Genomic DNA, 19,458 nt, shown 5'->3' with positions numbered 1-19,458 from the left:
GGCTGAGTCTTCAAAGGGCAGCTGATTCATCTCAGATCATTTGAGTCTCTAACTTTCTGAAACAGGCTTCCCTTTACTTAATGTAAAGGATTTTTCTGTACTTAGGCTTTGCTTTGAGAACTTAACATGTTTACTGAAATTCTGATTGTATGCCAAGTAAGCAGGGTAGCTGTTTCCCCCCCACCCCCCGTTTCGTAGCAGTATAAACAGAAGCATGAGGAAAGGAGGCAATTTTCCTGACATCAGGCAGTGATTTATGACAATATGAGGAATACAAAATCAAGTAACACCAGGCTCTGATGCAGTGTCCTTGGCAATTTGGTCTGGAGCACATGCCTTATGAGGAGAAGCTGAGAGAACTGGGGCTTTTTAGTCTGGAGAAAAGAAGACTAAGAGGGGATTTAATAAAGGTTTATAAATATCTGAGGGCTGGGTATCAAGAGGGAGGGGTCAGGCTCTGCTCAGTTGCACCCTGCAATAGGACAAGGGGCAATGGATATAAAATACAGTACAGGAGGTTCCACCTCAACATGAGGAGGAACTTCACTATAAGAGTCACTAAGCACTAGAACAGGCTCCCCAGAGAGGCTGTAGAGTCTCTGTAGATTTTCAAGACCCATCTGGATGCATTTCTATGTGACCTGTGCTAGATTCTATGCCCCTGCTCTGGCAGGGGGTTTGGACTTGATGACCTTCGGAAGTCACTTCCAGTCCCTAACATCCTGTATCCTGTGATCTAAGAAGTTATAATGGTCTGCCCTGCCCTTCTGCTGGTGAAGCATATAACATGTTATTCTTCAGGAAGTGTGGTAGATTGCACATTCATAACTATTTCCATGGCAGTTTAAGTTAATACAGCAGAGTGTGTGCATAGGGAGCTAGGGTACAGACCAGCAGAGTGCTACATTCTAGCAACAAGCAGGCTTTTGCCCATATAGCTCTGAGAATCTTTATTCAGCATCTGTCCTTAAGCAGATGCTTAAAGCAGAGGAGTGAGTTGAAACCTGTGTTGCCCAGTGCATTTGGCTGGTTGTCAGTTCTTCTGAGGACGATCACTGTTTGAAGACTTTTGGACAAGCATTGGGGAACAACACTGTGTAGATTGATGTGATTTTCAGAAAGTCATGTTCCATTTCAGTGGGTTTCTCCTTTCAGCAGCTTTCAATGATTTCAAGGTGGGAATTGTAAGTTCAGCTATAATGGTTAATTTTTTAGGATTAAGCTTTTTGGTTAATTTAGTTCACAATGAGTACACCTAGTGCACCTTTCTTACAGACTTTGCATCTGCATTACCACTATCTGCATAACCAGCTTTATGCTTGAAACAGAGGGCTGCTGACTTCTGTTTCAAGTGACAAGTATATTTCAGTAAGAAATAAAACTATAGTAGGGAAGGGGAACAGTCAATCTACGAAATGATCAAAAGGGCACTCAGTATGAAAATTCTTCCTGTGTGGTTATGCCAAGAGACACAATCTTCAAATTATTACTTCAATGTATAGATATACAACTTTGATCTTCAAGGTACTTCTTTGAAAGCAAGCAAATGAATGTGGAAAGGAGAAATAGGTTGATAAGGAGTGGAAAATGTCCTCTCAGGCCAAAGATGTAACCTTTGTGTTTAAGCCAATAAATTATATTTTAAAGTTGATCTCAAAACTCTTGCAAATCTTGAGGGTCACACTGAATAGTTTGGAAGAGATTTGCCAGCTCATCCTTTACCAGATCAAGGTGAAAGGAGCACTGTTCTATTGGGAAAGCAAAGAAATGGAAAAACAAGTGATTCTGTGTGCCTATGTAATCAATAAACAACCAATCCAGAATCCTGGAAAATGAAATTTATTTCTTTAGTTCCTAAATAATATGTAATTTCTTCAGGCTAAGAAATAAATTGAAAGGATTTGGAAGGATTTGCTTATCAGCAGAACACCACGTAGCATTACATTCCTTCTGCTTTTGGGAAGGTGCATTGAAGTTGGGTTAAGCTGCTGTAGTTCAATACTCCTCCTTCCCCTATCAGGCTGCCTTGAACAGATGGGTTAATCCCCCCCACTTCCCTTTCTCCCCTCTTTGCCCTCTCTTCTCTTTCTCTCTCTTTGCCCTCCCTTCTTTTTCTCTCTCTTTGCCCTCCCTTCTTTTTCTCTCTCTTTGCCCTCCCTTCTCTTTCTCTCTGCTTACAGTCAGAACATCATCACCCTTCCCAGTGCCAGCAGACAGAAACAAAAGGCAGAAACTTGGTTTTTCCCCAGTTGTCTTTGCACAGCTTAGGGATGGAGCAAAGTCTCTGAAATTTGGCAGCAAATCTGGTCAAGAAGAGTGAGACTTTACAGTCTAAAGGAACTGTTGATTCTATTGAGACCGACTTTTGGTTTCCAAAGGACTAATTCAGCTTTCAAAGCTCTTTTTAAACATGACTACCCATGACTCTGGATTGACATACAACTGGGGACATTATTTTTTCTTTTCTCTTACTTAGCTGGCTAGTTACTTAATCTCTTGTCTGTGGTAGTAATGGACAAATGGCTGATTTTGGTAAGGGATAGCTCTCTCATGAACCCTACTTTGTGATAATTTGACATCAAATCAACTTTTATGTCATGCAGCCAGGAAGAGCACTTTTGCTGGGCTGCTGTTGAAGGGTACCTGCCTGTGGATGATGTGTCAGCTCCTGGCTAGCCAGAGTCTTGGGAACATGGTATTTGTTCCCATGGTCTGAACAGGACTATACCAATGATATCTTACTCCAAGTACAACTTGCTGAAAGCCTGTGCTGGATAGCTTTACTGCCTGCTTTGAACTGACAGAGGAAAGTGCATAGTGATATATGTATATAGTGATGGAGAGGATGCAAATACCAAACTGATTTAGAATTAATTAGATTGGATTGAAAACAGACAGGGTGAGTTCTTCACCACTAGGGCTTATTCACTAATGATATTCATATCCGAATTGCTTGGGCAACTGCTTAACCTCAGTGCTGATGGTTTCTGTATTTCTGTGGGGAGACCTCTCCATAGTTACTAAAGATCACTGAAGTGATTGCTGAAATTCATTTTGAAAATTTTTTTGGCTTAACTTTATCCACTACTTTTTTGAAGCACCTTAAGTAGTTCATCTTCTTGATGTTTATTGCAGCCTTGTGACACCCGTAGACATTTATCATATGTTTAGTCCTTGTTAAATCAAGCCACAATGTTTAGTTTTGCTAAGCCTGCCCCATTCATGCATCTCTCCAGTTCTTTCATCTTTTCAGTGACTCTTCTCTGAATTGCCTCCAATTACTCTCAATCTTTTGGCATTGAATTGTCTGAAACTAAATGTAGTGAGCTGCGTTATCTTGCTGTAAATTGTTGTAGCGTTGTTGAAATTAATGCCAATTTAAACCAACAGAAGATTTGATCTTCTTGGGTTTGTATTCACCTCAAATGAGCTACATGAAGAAAAATTGTTTGTTTCATGTTCTTTGATGTATCGCCTCTGCAGAGGCAGACACAACTTCAGCACCGGTGTGTGAGTGCAGAGGGCTTGCATGTCTTTGTGGCTGTGGCTGTGTTGTAATACAAAAATACAAGTAGTACTATCCATTGCTAATGAGTTTGAGAGAATAAATACTCTTCAGCAACAGATAGTAGATCCAGAACTCTTCTTAAAACTATACAGCCCCAAATTGCAGCTTGTTTTATAATATCCAATTATGATTTTTGCAGCATTTCTAGTATTTTCCCATTTGTGGACAGATCCTGCTTTGGCAGGGGGCTTGGACCCGATGATCTCTTGAGGTCCCTTCCAACCTCTAATATACTGTGATACTGTGATATCTAGAAAATACAGAAGTATGGGAGCAGTGGAGGGAATCAAGTGGTCAGACTTCAGAAGCATTTGTTTTGTTTCAGCTCTGTATATTTTAGGTGTAAAAGGAAATACACTGCTCAGATAAAGACGACGATTTCTCCGCTCTTGGGATGGTATTTATATCTGGCATTTTGAGGTGGTTGTATTTTCATGGAGGACTGTAAATTGTCATTCCTTGGTGGCAAAGAGATTTACACTTACCTCACAACAAAGTGTTAAGTGTTCCTTTTTGAATAATGGTGTTGAATTGGAAGTAATGTGTACAGTGTGCAGAAGAATTTCAAACAAAGGGCAAGTGGGAAAATTGGATCCTACTTTACCAAGTGAAACAACTACCAAATGTGTGCTTCTGGAGGAATTTGTCGGGGGGTTGAATTTATGAGTCCCTGTCTTTTCTCTACCTCTGGAAGTGAGAACTCCATCATTCTTGGGTGCATTATTTATAATTTCATAAAGCTGTTCTGTGACAGGACTTATTTTACCCAGCATGCTTAATCTTTCTCAAATAATGGTGCACCCAAAGAGCAAGGTGTCAAAAAAACTCTGCAGTTCAGAAAAGGAAGATTCAACACCTGCCATTTTGTGCAGAACATAGGAGCAAAGGTTGGGGAGCTGACACATAAATTAGAGCTTTGGGCCCTTGGAAGATTGGACAGGAGAGGAATCATCTTGAGCAGATCTTGCCATGGTGTCCTGACTTTCTTTGTGCTTTACATCCCCCTCCAGTACACACAGCATAATGAACAAAGATGTAGAACCATCACCATGGTGAGATTGAAGAGGCCCTTAAAGTGAATAATTAGGAGGAGGTGATTACAGAACTAATAATTCATGGAAAGGAATGGGGAGCCAATTCAGTGAAATTGAAAGAATTTGAAGGTAAATATGCCCATAAATCCTCCAGGGTGGACTCAGAGTTTAGCACTTTCTCCTATCCTGCTTTTATTCCAAAGCAATTTCATTAAACACTAGAGAGAGGGAGAGAAAAAAAAATAATATAAATGCCATAAAAAATCTTCCAGAGGAAGGAATAAAAAGGGTTCCTGCCAGAGAGAGATTTTATTGAAAGTTATTATAATACCTATCTTTAGTTTTATGGCCTTTAATACAGGGCCAAGTAATTTCAAAGCTGGGATTCTTTAAAAATGAAATACATATTTTAAAACAATATAGTATGAATTATTATTTTTAATATAGAATTTAGCTAATATATGGGGTAGAATATTTTCTCTCTCGTGTTCTTTCCAAAGAAAACACAAACATCATTTCCATCGTAGCATACAGAGAAGTCTCTTTACTACCGTGTTGCCTGTACATAGGAATGTTTAGCATTTACCATCTATATATCACTGGGCAGACGCTGAAGAATTAATCTGTTTACCTTCCCTGGGGCCAATGGGGGTGAGTATAATCAGCACCATTCCAAAAATGGGGAACAGGAACCAGAAATGGAATAGCTGGTTTTGCTTACTGCCTCAGAGTGAGCTATTTCTGATGAGAACTGATGTTGGTGGAGGGATTTCTGGGGTCACTGCCCACAAGCCTCTTCTCTCTAGTGGAAGTAGCAATAATTATCCAGTGAAAATTCTTGGCTTCCAGTTACAATAAGTTATGGACTTCTGGAGGATTCCTTGACCGTTTCTGGGGTCAGAAATTAGTTGCTGTTTCTTACTGAAACATGTTTATTCCTCTGGGATGATTCAGGTGTTGGTATCTGAGTGGAAGGTGCATGGAAGACCAATATGTGAAGGGACTAGAAAATTATTTAGTGATGAATTCTGATGGAATATATTGAGATTACAAATGTGCAATAGGAAATGGCAAGACAGATTAGTGCACTTATCTTTTCTGTGGTTTATAGACATCTCCTTAATGACTTTGGCTTAACTCTAACACCACTTCTAGAGGTTTTCCTCTTTTTCAAACCTTAATTTTATACATACAAAATCAGCAGCATAGGACAAAGAGAAATCACAGAGCAAGGGGGGAAAAAAGTAAAGAAAAAAAGCATATCAGAAGAAATAGCATACAGTGGAGATGGGTAGAAAAGGGCAGAGGTTAACTGATAGAATCACACATTCAACCAGTCGTGAAAAAGTGCAGAGGCAGGTTGAAGTTTGAAGATTTGATGAGTATTGCACATCACATGTTTGCATGGTGTCTGAGTCTGGTTGACTGTGCTCTTTTTCTGTTCAGAACCAACACAAGCTTCATGAGGATTTTATAAAAGGAAATCTAGACAACATACCTGAGACTACAGCATAAATATGCTTCAAATGAAACATAGGTGCCTGTGAAACAAATGAAACATAGGTGGGAAATTGTTCAAGAGAATAAATAGGGGCTAGGATTCATGAATTTTCAGCTCCTGCTCAGAACCCGTCTTGGCTTCAAAACTTTTCCTACCACAGTGTTCAAGATCTGTCATGTACAAGAGTGTCTGGGAGACTCAGAGCCTCACCTCATAGAGCATCTTGGTGCTGGCCCTGGCAATGGTTTGGGCCTTGAGGAGAGAGTCCCAAACAGGAGAGTGCAAATAGTGATACTTCTTTGGTTTTCAATGCCTATGGCACCTGGACTTTCCAAGAGAGATATGGGGTATTTAATAGCTCAGGACAGATGAATTTATCTTTAATTTGACTGATCACTTCCAAAACACATTTATATGGTACATATTGATTTGATTTTTATATATATATATATGATTACATCCCAGAATTTGTCAGTTTAAAACAAAACAAAACCAAACAAACAAAACCCAATAACCACATTGTATAAAATAATGTCACCTGGTTTTCCTCTGGGCATTCTACTTTTCAGTTTTCATATGATGCCCCTAACAAGCAAGAAGGGGGGGGGAGAAAGAAAGAAAATGTTATAAAGGAACTTCTTATTCTTCACAAATAAGGAATTACATTGTCAATTCAATTGGATCTGATTCCAAGTTAGTGTTGCATGAAGCCCTTAGACATAAGAAAGTAAGTTGGTAAGTGGGTAGGTATAGCAGTTGATGTGACAGCCACACATTGTTAAAATTTTGATGTTTATCTCACACTCAGAGCAAATCATCACTATTCTTCTTATGAGACCTTACATCTGAATTTTCAGATCTTCAATTATGAGCAAAATCCATATGCTCTAAATTCAACCTGGAAATAAAAAGCTATTGCCAGGGTCCTAGCACTGTCTGAGCAAGGTCTTCTAGTAGTGATTGATAATTCATTCTTTATTCACAGTGCTATCCTTAACACTCTTTTACAAGTGTTTTAGACAACTGTAATATAAATCTCCAGTTTCACCCATTTCAACTGCTTAAAAATTTTCTTGCAGTATAGTTTTGTTGACTTACTGTACTGAACTACTTTACAGTGTAAAGAAACTATCTAGGGACAACTTACTTCCACTGTTGGAGGATGTGACCAAAGTTACAAAGTGATTTGATACCTTTCAGGATAAATAATGCTTTATAAAATATATGTGGCAGGATCAGAAGGATTGTAGAATGCAGATTTATATTTTGTCCATTCCTCCTTCCTTGACCTCTCACTGAACAGACAAACTTTTAACACCAGCTTGTTTTAAGAGAGAAGCTACCAGGATTTCAATAGCTTGTTCTTTCAGAAAATGCTAGAAAAGTTACCTTAGCACATAAAGCAGGAAATGTCTTTGTACATGTTACCCCCAGTTCCTTTTAATCTTCACTCTTCGTTGAAGCAAGATTATGAAAGTATTTCAGCATGAGGCTGCTGCAAGATTACAACCTACAAAACTGCCAAATGGCACTACTGGGTAGGACTGAATAGCAGCTGTGATAGGAATTCCCTTATTTTGCTGCTGTTTTTTTCACAGATACTCTTTTTTATATAAATTTTAAATAGCTATCCTATCCTATTTTTCTTCTGTGGCTCACTTTAAGCCACTGAAATCAAGAGTGAAAGAATATTAGGTTTGGTCTGATCTTTCTGGCTGACTGCTAGGTTTTGCTTTTTCCTTTGCACAAATACAAACAGAGAGGGGGGAAGCGAGGCAATTTGATACTGCTAGGACCACAGGAGGCTAAAGAAAAGGCTGAGATCTCAGAACACCTGTTCAAAGAGGGAGCATGTTGGAGATAACCACAGGGGATGCTAGAATGTAAAGGAGACCTTATTTAAAACTGAAGATTCTTTTTCAGAAATAAAGATTTGGAATGCTTGATGTGAGATTCCCAGGAATATCCATCCACCTGGAGTAGTAAAGTACAGTGTATGGAAGTACAGCTGCCTTGCTCCTGAGGAGCTGAGATTTCATCAGTGCTTGCTGGCTGATGAGGAATATTTTAGTTGTTTTGTTTGAGGAGTCCTCCCACTGATCCTACTGCTCAGCAGAACAAGCAGCTCTGCAAGGAAAAGCTGTTAAGGGAGACAATTTGAGCAGAATCCATGGCTGGAGCTGAGATGGGGTAATTTTGTACTGTGTGCAGGAACGTTACAACCTGTGTCCAGAGGCTGCCACAGACTCTCCCTAATGGTCTGCATTACTAATTCAACTAATTGCAGCAATTACAGGCAGGAGATACTGCTGGGAAGAGACGCCAGTACACTTCTCTGTAACATGCTGCAGTACGTACTGCTCATTAATTAGACCAGCAGCACACAAAAGAATTAATTTTTTAAAAAAGAGAGAGAGAGGAGGGTAAAAAAAATAAAGAAAAATAACAAAAAACCCATGAAAGAACAAACTTGAATGTTCCAGTGAATATTACCAGCTGAAAATGCAAAGGGCTGTGCTGAAACCTTTAAGAGGCACAGTCACAGTTGGGTTTAAACCTTTCAGAACCAGACTTTTTAGCCTGTCAGCCCAGTGACAGCCACATCCTTGTTCACCACTAGGTGAGGTTATATGTTGGGCATACCTGACACATGCAGCAGCTCTTTACCAGGCAACAAATGGCTTGCACAGCTATTTAGGTTTTCTGCCTGGGATTCCCAGCCCAAAAGGTGGGTTAGAAGACAGAAATTACTTCTCTCAGAGTGGCGCATGGAGCAACAAAGCAAAGAGCACTGCTAGTGCCTGGGTGATACATGTTAAGTATCCTGGGCATTCTTTGCAGAAAGCATGTTCAGCCTGAACATGCCTCATACAATAAGTATCTCAGTTAAGTGCCTTCTGGCTAGCCCTCTGTAGTATTAGCATTTATCAAGGAGCCCAGCGCATTCCAAATGAACACGTCTGCTTTGGGTGTGGGAAGATGGTCTGCCAGCCAAGTTGGTGTCATAGCCTACTGCACTTAATAGTGTGATCTGCCTGTGCACACCTTCAATATTCAGCAGCACAGGATAAGCACTATTCCTCTGGCTTGAGACTCCAGCTCCACAGAGGGCACATTCACACAGCCATATCTAGAGTGCTTGATACCAGTTAAAAATACTTTGAAGTTACAATTCTGAAACATTTCCCCCCCCCTAGGATACTTAGTTGCCTCTGTAACAGCCTTTTGACTTGCAAGTATCTTACTTTTTTTTTTTTTTAATCTGTTCTTTTTCCTTCATTCCTTTCTTTCACATGCCAGACAACAGATGACATCGTTTCATCAGCTGAATGCTCCAGTGACGATGAAGATTTCATTGACTGTGAGCCCAGTACAGGTAAGTCAGGTCAGTCTTATTTTGCTTGCTTACTGATTTCATTTGCAAAAAACAATGCATACATATATTTATATGTGTGAATGTATACATATACAATTATATATGTATATATATGTGTGTATATGTCTATATATATACACTTATGTATATAGTGTATATACATAAAACAAAAAATATATATATAAAATAAACCACTATACAGCCAAGCATCAGATCCCATGGACTTGGCAACAGCAAAACACAGTTAAGGTAAAGTTGCTTACATGGAAAGCCAAACTTCCTGATAGTGATCCCAGGTAATTGATAGTTCGCGTGTTTGTAACAGTTCCTTCTGACACAGTGGGAAAGAAAAAAATATCAAGATTTATGATGTGGTGAGGCTGAAATTTTGAAAAACAGGAAAGGACAAAAAAGAAAAAAAAGAAAGAAAGAAAAAGAAAAAAAATACCTAAACACAATAAGGGGTTGTTAGCATTGTTTAATCTTTGTGAAGACTGGAAAAGGATACCTTTGTCCATGGGATTTTGAATACAGTTAACATGGTAACGTGCTTATACTAATTTTGTTTCCTGTGAGCCCAAAGAAATTGGGGAGCACCAAAACATAGTTCTAAGATAACAAAATTAGTAGTAACTCTTGCCTTGTTATCTGTGGTGATGCTTCAAAATGTATCCACTAAAGAGTCGGAAGGACTGGCCATGTGGAACTGACTCAAGTTCTCCCTTTCAGATACATTTTGATAAATTGATGGCTTTTCTTTCTGGTGAGATATATGATGTGATATCCAGCAGGCAACTGCAGTCTATTTAATTTTTTTACAGGCTTTTTCAAGTCTTCTTTTTTGAGGCTTGCCATGAGTTAAGCATTTCTATAATAGAGAACAGACATCATCGAATTTCTGTGTACATTTAAGAGAAAAAGAGGGAGTTTGGTTTAAATTTTTTGTCCTTGTAAGTGAAACATATAAATAGTTTAGAGGGGGTTTTGTTTGTTTGTTTTGCTTTGTTTTGTTTGGGTTTTCTCTTTTTTTTTCTTTTTTTTTTCCCCTTTTTTTTTTTTCAACTTGGGGTGTTTATTGTTTTCTTCTTTAAAAAAAAATATATATCCCAAGAAAGCATTATAAATATCCTGTTTCTAGCTTCCTGGAGCCATTTGATTAATGCAACAATAACATTACAAGGCTAGTGCTTTCACATCCTTCTATTCAGTTTATCATGTTTGGTAGAACTTGGTCCTGCAGTAACCCGAGATTGGTGTTACCGTGTAGCTGGGAACTTCCACCTATTCTCTTGACTCCCCTGTGATGGCAGGGAAGGCAGTGACACAACAACCGATGCTAACAAATAGCTCAGCTTACGCTCATCTCTTTTTCACAGAGGTCTATAAGTTTTTCAACTTCCCATCTGGCAGAAAAACAGTCTAAATAATACTAGATTGTGAAGCATAAATAAAGTGAGTGTTGGGATTTTAAATAAAGGTAGTACCTAAAATTCCAGCACAGTGATCTTCATAAAAGTGAGGCATGAGGCTAATAGGACCATGCTAAAAGGACTGATGTACCACAACTGATGTGCAAGTGAATAGATAGGAATTACTTCATCAAAGTTTCACTGACATTTCAAAATTTCATTTTATTTTATTTTTTATTCTGATTGCCAAGTGTTTCAATTAAAGGAGGAAAGAAGATGTTTGTCAGACTCCTCCTCTTGTACATTATTGTCCTTTATGTTTCAATGCAGAAATCATAATTACTTCAATGCCCAGGAATTGTGATACTCAGCTTGTGCTGCCAATGGAAAAATCAAAGGTTCAGGAGAAACTGGGTAAACCAGGATGTTTAGCATGAACTTTCAGAGCAACATTTCCAGACTAAAAATGCCTCTCTCTTGACACAGTTAGAAATCTAATACTGCAAACAGATACCAACTGGATTTGTAGAAATTACTTGCCTTTGAAAATCCTGCTAGGCGTTACAGTTGGCAGCTACAAGTGCCTACAGACATCTGAATATCTGCTGTGTGAAACAGTATGATTCACTGAAAACCTGCTGAAGGTATTCTTCTGAACTACTAGACATTCTTAGATGTTTCTGCCAGTATTTTAATCACACCCTACTCTTCCTCCATAGAATAGTGGTCTACCTGAGCCAAATTCAGCCAGTCTGAATCATTTGGGGGAATTAATGTGACATTGTGAATAAAAGTTAACCTGATTAGATGTAAAAAAGGCCTCTCATATGGTCCTTGCTGATGAAACTTACACTTCCAGATTTTGACATTTCTTGCATTCAGAGGCACTGCTGTACAAAGTCACCAGGAGGAGAGTTATTTGGGTCATTTTTGCCTCCAAAAGCATAAACTTAGCTTATCCCATAGGAAGTAAGCATAATAGGTTTATTGTGCCCATTTAAATGTCTTTGTCTATCTTACTGTCTCCATTCCCACTGCACCCAGGGAAGGTAGAACAGTGTCTGCAGTACAGCTAGTATCGAAGCAAGTCACTCAGCCCATCCTGCTCTGGAGCACTAAAGCAGTCTGAGACAGTGGTGCTGGCTTGGCTGAGCAGATATGTTTTCCTTTACACTTCACCAGCCAAGTCAGGATTCTGGCCATATGACAAGTTTAGTGTTTAAATATATTCATCATGGGAAAAAAAAACAAATCCAGACTTTCTAGTGTATGGGTTTGGATATTTTTTAATGTAATTTATTTTTTTAATTAGGTTCATTTGAAGTTACATCATCCCATTCTGCTGACAAGTCAGAGTATTTTACACTGCCTTCTGACTTGCCTGATCCTTTTTGCAGCAAACTGAAAATTAAATGACCTAACCTAGCACAGACTCTTTTTTTTGTTGTTCTGATAATGTGTAGCTTTTATAGGTCTTGAGTTTCTGCCAAACACCAGATCTTGGCCTTCCATCACCCTCAGTGCCATGGTCCAGTAATGCAAAGGTCGCTGAACCCACTGCTGCAGCTGTAAGATATGATATACGTGACTATGAACCTGCTGTGCAATAACCAAGACAAGGGCAGCAAAGAATGTTGCCTAACAAATCAAGAGCTTTTGGATTTCATACAGGTCAGAATCAAATCCCAAGATCTAAATTTATTACTTTGGTCTTAGTCCTGGATTAGAGGCAGTACCCTACAGAGTCCTTTTGAAAACACTGGATTTGGTGTACTCAAAGACAGTTCAAAAGATAGAAAATCATGTCCTCTCTCTGGCTAAGTATCATATGACAACCCTTTGCAAGGTCTTACTGTCACTTAACTCTGATTGGCTGTTAAATCCAACACCTGAATGTCAGTAAGCATATGATCTGTGTCTGGACACTTGCCTCTCTTTAAAAGAAGGTGGTGTAAAGGTAATTTCCCCACTGTGCTCCCATCAGGATTTTCCTGGCTAGCTTAAGAAGCTCACTGTAGCATGCTAGCTACCACACCCCTCTTCCAAAAGTGATTTCTGTTTGGATTTCTGTACATGCCCTTTCTCAGAAATCAGGAGCTGTTGCAGGACCTGTCCTGACAAATGTAGCCTACAGGCATCCCCTATAGACACATATATATGCATAAGGAATTATTCTAAAAAGCAATGGCAACAAGAGCTGTGAATCCCGAATCCATTTTTATTTTACATAATGAAGAAGCCATTGCAGGTTCAGTGATAAAAAATACTTCCTATTCCTCTTATTGCAGACACATAGCCTAAATACACTTAGATCTCTAGCTCTTTGAGAATGGCTCACTTTAAATGATGCAGAGGGCATAAAACTGTTCATCTGCCACAAAGAAACATTTACTTATAGTTAAGAGCAGTCACTCTCTTATCTCTATGGAAATTTCACTTATCCCAATCTATGTTTGAAAATCTTCTGGCTTCTGCACCAGAAGCATGATGCTTTTCTCTGGTATGAGTGCAGGACCCTCTTCTGGCCTGTTCCAGCAAGATTCGAAGCTCAAATATTTAAGTTCCTCAAAGCTGAACCCAGGACCCGGAGTTTGTGCTTTTGAACACAGTGCTGTGGTAGTGGTTTGGTCACTCGGCCACTCTCAAACAACAAAAGATTTGTAAGAGAAATGTCTTTGTTGTTAGCTAGAAAGCACTGTGCTGTTATGAAGAAATCAAGCACCCATCTCTTTCCAGTCAAATGAGGAGTATCTCTACAGTGTGATTTTACCAATTCAAAGCCCTGAGGATTATAGTTATGTTTTTCCTGACAGCAGCTGCTGCCATCTCCTCATACCGTTGCCCTTGCTCCCATTAAGCACATCCAAAAGTGCAGTGCTGTGGCACCAGGAAGGCTGGATGCTGGTGACTGGACAGTTGATTGGAATCATAGCCCAAGCTGCTCATAACAGTAAGACTCAGACACTCACCAGTTAGCCTGAAGCCTGTAATGCAGCCTGTTGAAATGATCAGTAAGGCGTAATCCTAGCTGCCTGGCTTGATACAGCTCATGTTTCTTCCTTGGTGCATTTACCAACTTTCCCTTCCCACTGGCTCAGCAATTTCCTAGGTGATTTCTTTTCCAGAGAAATTTATTCTGTGTTTCCCAAAAGGCTTTACATATTACAAGGCTGGCATTGTCTAAACAAATTGTTAAGCCATGAGGGACTGGAGAAAGCAATAGAAATGCCAAAATCTACAGTTCTTTGCACTGGAAGTTAGTAGTTTGTGGCATATCCCCATACACGGGAGACATATCCTACAGGTATGGTGTCTGTATCTATAATTCTTTGGCCTCTACACATCCACTTCAGGCTCCTGATTTGTGGGCTAGGACAATCAAGCTGCAAAACTAAGTACCTACAGGCTGCCTGAGTCAGAGATTTATTTGCAGAAAACAAGTAGAATCTGTCTTCCAAGAGTCCACGAGCTGCCAGCATAGTGCAAAAAGCACTGTACTGGAAGTGAAGAAACCGTGACTGAAGAAACCAAGAGGAGTGCTGATTTTGTTCTTGTCCTCCATAAACTGCATCAACTTTCTTGAGGCACCCAGGGAATTTTCATTACTCTCCTCAGAGGAACATCTCCCAGAAATACAGTACACAGTTACCTCTAGTCTCTCCCTCTTTCAAGCTGGAGTTCTGCTCCATTTCTCATGCTGTGAGAAAAAGAAATTACCTTTAAAGTTGGTAACATGCCTCAGAGTAGACAGAAAAGTAGGCTTCCCATCTCATAGCCTGAATACCATATGGACCCAAACGAGGAAGATTCATCTGTGCAGCTTCTCAGGGTGTCATTTGTTTGATGGAATTTCCTAGCTACAGTCTCACAGACAAACCAAAATCAAACAAACAAGTTTTACAAATCAGTCATGCAGAGGACTTGTAGGAATGTTTGGGTTTTTTTGTTTTGTTTTGTTTTGTTTTGGTTGGGTGTTTGGGTTTTTTGTTTGTTTTTGTTTTTCTTTTGTGTTAGGGATTTATACTGAGTTGAGCTTTCAGCATATTGGTCTTTTTCTTTTTTTCCTATGTAAGCTCCAAAGTCGCCACCCATAAGGATACTTTAACCATATATGCACTGTGTATCCAACGTGCATATATACCTGTATGTGCATATGCTAAAGTAATTAATGACCAATATCAGCAGTAGCCCCTATCATCCAATCACATGTTTACACAGAAATTCATGCCTTCATCTAACCCTGGCATTCGCTGGCTTGGACAGATGCATGATATTGTTACTTCTTGATGACCAAAGCACGTTAACTTCTCTCCTTTTTTTTTTTTTGTTAGTGGCTTTTTTGGCTTTTATTTGTTTGTTTCTTTTTGACTGATAGTTTCATCTACCAATTAGCCTTGGGGTAGAGTGGGGCAGGGAGAATCAAAAAAAAATAAATTATACAGGTATATCCATCAATATATGCACACACACACACTGTGTATATATGGATAGATATATGCATTGTATATATTTGAAGAACATTTTCTGTCGTTTCACCTCATCTTGTGCCGCATGAATTTTTGGTGATTGATATTTTAGTTTATTTTGTACTCCTTTCCCCTATTTTTTTGTGGCTTCTAATGGTGCCATACCGCTATTTATTTTTTTTTTTTTTTCATTTTTAAAATCATTGCTGTACTTTTCAATTTATATTTTTGGAGTTCTTCCAACAAAATAATGGTTTACCCATCTCAAGAAAGAGATATAGATCTGCAAACCACTAAAGGCAACAAAATCTTTTCTTGCCATCCTTAAGAAATTTGTATTTCCAGACATCCCAAGAAAGTTGTGTACAAAAGAATGAAGATTCTTACATCCCCTCCTTTTAATTTTCTCTTCTTCCTACCCCTTTAAAAACCTCTGCAAAGCCTCTATCCTGTCTTTTCCCTCGTCCCTATTTATTTATTTATTTTTAATTGAGTTCAAAGAAAAAAACACCCAGAAGGAAAAACAGAGACTCCCTTTTACCCCTGCACTTCCCCAGGAAAACAATTCCCCTGACCAAGAAAGCCCTACAAACCACAGATGGCATAAAAAGAATTTTATTGCAATGCAGAATATCTGTCATGCCTTTTGTTTCTGAGTCAGTGCAAGATCATCTTTTATGGCATGCTGTAGTTTAGCTGATTTAACTAACCATGGCCTCCATTAATCGGTGCATGGGCTGAGATGATGCCATCGTGTGTTTCATCAGAGCTACGCATTCAGGCTAACCGAGCAAGTCCGTAGTGTATGATTTGGGGAGGGGGGGGATATAATTTCATATAATTTAATTTTTAGTTGTATTATAATTTCTTCTTTTTCAAAGAGTTATGCCAGTAGAGTCAGCTGCTTCTCGCAGCCTCAGCGTTATATATCTACTTTATTTTATGGGTCGTTTTGCTCCTTTTTTTTTATTTCTCAGTAGTAATCTTTACGTCTTGTCTGTGTCCATCTGTTTTGTTAGTGTCTCTTGGAGTCTATTGGTCCAGTGTTGTTATGTGATTCTGTTCTCTGTTTGTAAGCTGGTGTTCAGCTCCCCGCTGCTCTGTCATCCCTCTTCCCCTTCCCTTCTCCTCCTTCCCTCCCCACCTCCACAAGAGGAGTCCACAAAGAGGCACAAAGCTTTGAATGATTTTCTGAGTGTCACCTTAGGGACTTTGGGCTGGAAATTCCGAGATGTTCACGCAGTTTCTAAAAGCCAACAAAGTTTGCAGCTGGAAAGTTTTCAAACTCTATTATCATTTCCCTCATAGAAACGATTTCCTGGCATCATGTTGAAGTGACTTCTTATACAGCTTTTTAGGGGTTTTGTGTGTGCATGCTGACATCTCAGTGTAGCAACTCTTGTCATCTGTGCTTTAGGAACCAGAAAATGCTCCACAGGATTCAGGTTGTGTGTTAAATGGAAAGTGCCTAGGCCTTTTTGTAAAAGACTGGTTTGGGAAGGAAATATCATTGTGCACATGCAGATGAAATGATGCATATGTGAATGCATTTCTGAAATCCACAATCCTTTTTAGTTAGGAAGCAAAAAGAAGACATACTTAAGATGTCTAAGAGTAGTGCATCTTTACTGTATGGAGACATTTTATCAGTTATTGTGTGATGTCTACCTCTTTACTGATACTGGTAAAAACTGTCTTGCTGATGTTTATTTGTGTAATTTGAACACAATTCTGGAAACGCAGCCAGTGTGTCTTCTTCCATATGCATCACAAATATGCAGCAATGTGTAAGGCAAAGTTGGTAAGGGGTCTGGAACACAAGCCCTATGAGGAGCAGCTGAGGCAGCTGGGGTTGTTTAGCCTGGAGAAAAGGAGGCTCAAGGGAGACCTTATTGCTATTTACAACTACCTGAAGGGTGGTTGTAGCCAGGTGGGGTTGTTCTCTTCTCCCAGGCAACTAGCAACAGAACAAGAAGACACAGTCTTCAGCTGTGCAGGGGGATGTTTAGGCTTGATCTTAGAAAGACGTTCTTCACAGAGTGATTGGCCATTGGAATGGGCTGCCCAGAGAGGTGGTGGAGTCACCATTCCTGGAGATCTTCAAGAAAAGACTGGATGAGGCACTTAGTGCCATGGTCTAGTTGATTAGCTGGACTTGATGGTCTTGGAGGCCGTGTTAGTTGCACAAAAGGCCTCAGTGCATTAAGATGCATCAGCTGGCATCAGTGGATCAGCTCAAGTTAGTAGGGGAAGAGGCAGTGGGTTTTCTTGCAGGTAGTGTTCACAGAATCGCCTAGAGCGTGCTTACATGTACCTTTAGCCTAGCATATTGGGTTTGCCTGAGCTGGAGTTAATTCGCCCAAGAGCATCTTTCTAGTGCTGTGTTTTGCAGTGATGTAGCTGGTTGTTGGTAGCACGCCAGCGTTTTGGCTACTGCTGAGTCAAGCACCAAGGCTGTGCTTTACCAACAGGCTGAGAAACGGGCAAGATCTTGGGAGGGGACACAGCCGGGCCAGATGACCCAAACTGACCAAAGGGGTATTCCCTGTCATATGATGTCACCTGAGACATAAAAGCTAAGTGAAAGAAGGAAGTGTGGGGACATTCATTGATGGCATTTGTCCTCCAGATCAACTGCTATACTTGTTGAATCCCCACTTCCCAGGAAGTGATGAACACCATCTGCTGATGGGAAGCAGAGAATAACATCTTTGCTTGCTCTTGCACTTCTACACATGACCTTTGCTTTTGCTTTTCATGCTATTAAATTGTTTCTATCTTGACTCACAGGCCTTTGTTATATTTTCCCTCTCCCCTGTCCATCTAAGAAAGGGAGCGATAGGGTGGCTTCAGTGGACATCTGGCCCCCGGCCAGGGCCAAACCACTGCACCTAGCTAAAATGCCAGGTGTTGTACAGGAATTACTGTTCTGCAGGGAAGATGAGATAATTAAAATCTGTGGACAAGATGCATGATGTAAGGCTTACCTGTTTGAGTTAAGAGTTTCCAGAAGAGGGAAATGATAGGATATTTTGGGGTCTGCGATATGGAATTGTTTAATTATTTTGTTTAATTTATTCAAGATGTTTCCTGTACTTGCAAAGGGACAAAAAGAAGATACTCTTTTTCCCCAATAAGAGCCAATGTTCTTATGCTCATTTCAGTTTGCTTAATTGATGTGTGATCTGAGAAACATTACCGAGTGCTATTAATTATAGCAAAAAATAATCATTATTTAAAGCCTTGCTGAGTTTAGATTTTAGATCTCTGTGTGTTTTTCACAACTATTAATCCCTACTGAATCTAAAGGGTTTTCTTGGCAATTGCTTAAATAAAGCAACTGCTTATAAAATTACATTCTAATCAATGAGCTCAGGGGCTTGTGTAACACTGCCCTCTGCCAGAGAGACCAGAACAGTCTTTTCAAGTGACTGCAAAAGAAACATTTTTTTTAGCTCAAGTGGCAGGTTATTGGAGCAGAAGGATCAGAGTTTTAGCCCCCTGCATCATGACGTTCAAGGTAACCTTCATACTAGAGCATTGTGATGAGTAAATCGAGTAGCCAGGCATCAAGACAGTAACCTCCAGGCTGTGGTTAAGCTCCTGTGTCCTGCTACCTTACGTAGTCTCTGTAATGGACTTAACTAGCCCTCTGCTGCAAGGAATGAGAGGCTCACTCTAGCACCAGAGCTGCTGCACAAAGTCCCATTGTGCTCCATTTTATCCCACTGAGTATGTATATGGATTTCTGGCACTTAAAATAGTTAGTTCCTACTTCTGTTTTCTCTCTCAGGGAAGGCTGCTGACATTTGTCACTGAGCAAAGGGGAGACTTGAGACTGAACTTTGGCATACTGCTCCCAGCTCTGCTGTACATTCGTTCTGTGACTGTGCATCTGTATTTCTCATTTGCCTACCTGTAAGGCAAGATACATAGCTAAAATGCTTAGCTAAATGAGGTGGAGAGAAAGAGAAAATGAGATTTAATTAATATTTTAATAAACCTTGATAGTCGGGTGTAAACTGCTGTACAATACACCAGAATAGTGCTGTACTGCCAACAAGCAAACTATGTTATCATTGAGGTTTGAGTGCAAGGAGCTAT

At 39.7% G+C, this 19,458-nt stretch overlaps 1 protein-coding gene across 38 annotated transcripts in view; it reads left to right on the top strand.

Moving 5' to 3' along the window:
• The window catches only part of NRXN3 (neurexin 3), a 1,013,077-nt gene that overhangs the window by 967,883 nt on the left and 25,736 nt on the right, over positions 1-19,458 (top strand). For 23 of the 38 annotated variants that reach the window (XM_054161978.1, XM_054161962.1, XM_054161977.1 and 20 more), the window contains one exon: positions 9,404-9,488. In XM_054161978.1, coding sequence (XP_054017953.1) covers positions 9,404-9,488 — 85 coding nt within the window. The remainder of the gene's footprint in view (positions 1-9,403; positions 9,489-19,458) is intronic. The other 15 variants (XM_054161979.1, XM_054161980.1, XM_054161981.1 and 12 more) reach the window with 1 other exon arrangement.

This window comes from Dryobates pubescens, chromosome 5, assembly GCF_014839835.1.
Source record: "Dryobates pubescens isolate bDryPub1 chromosome 5, bDryPub1.pri, whole genome shotgun sequence".
Classification (NCBI taxonomy): domain Eukaryota; kingdom Metazoa; phylum Chordata; class Aves; order Piciformes; family Picidae; genus Dryobates; species Dryobates pubescens.
The sequence above is the reverse complement of the archived record's forward strand: the minus strand, read 5'-3'. Positions and strand labels throughout refer to the sequence as shown.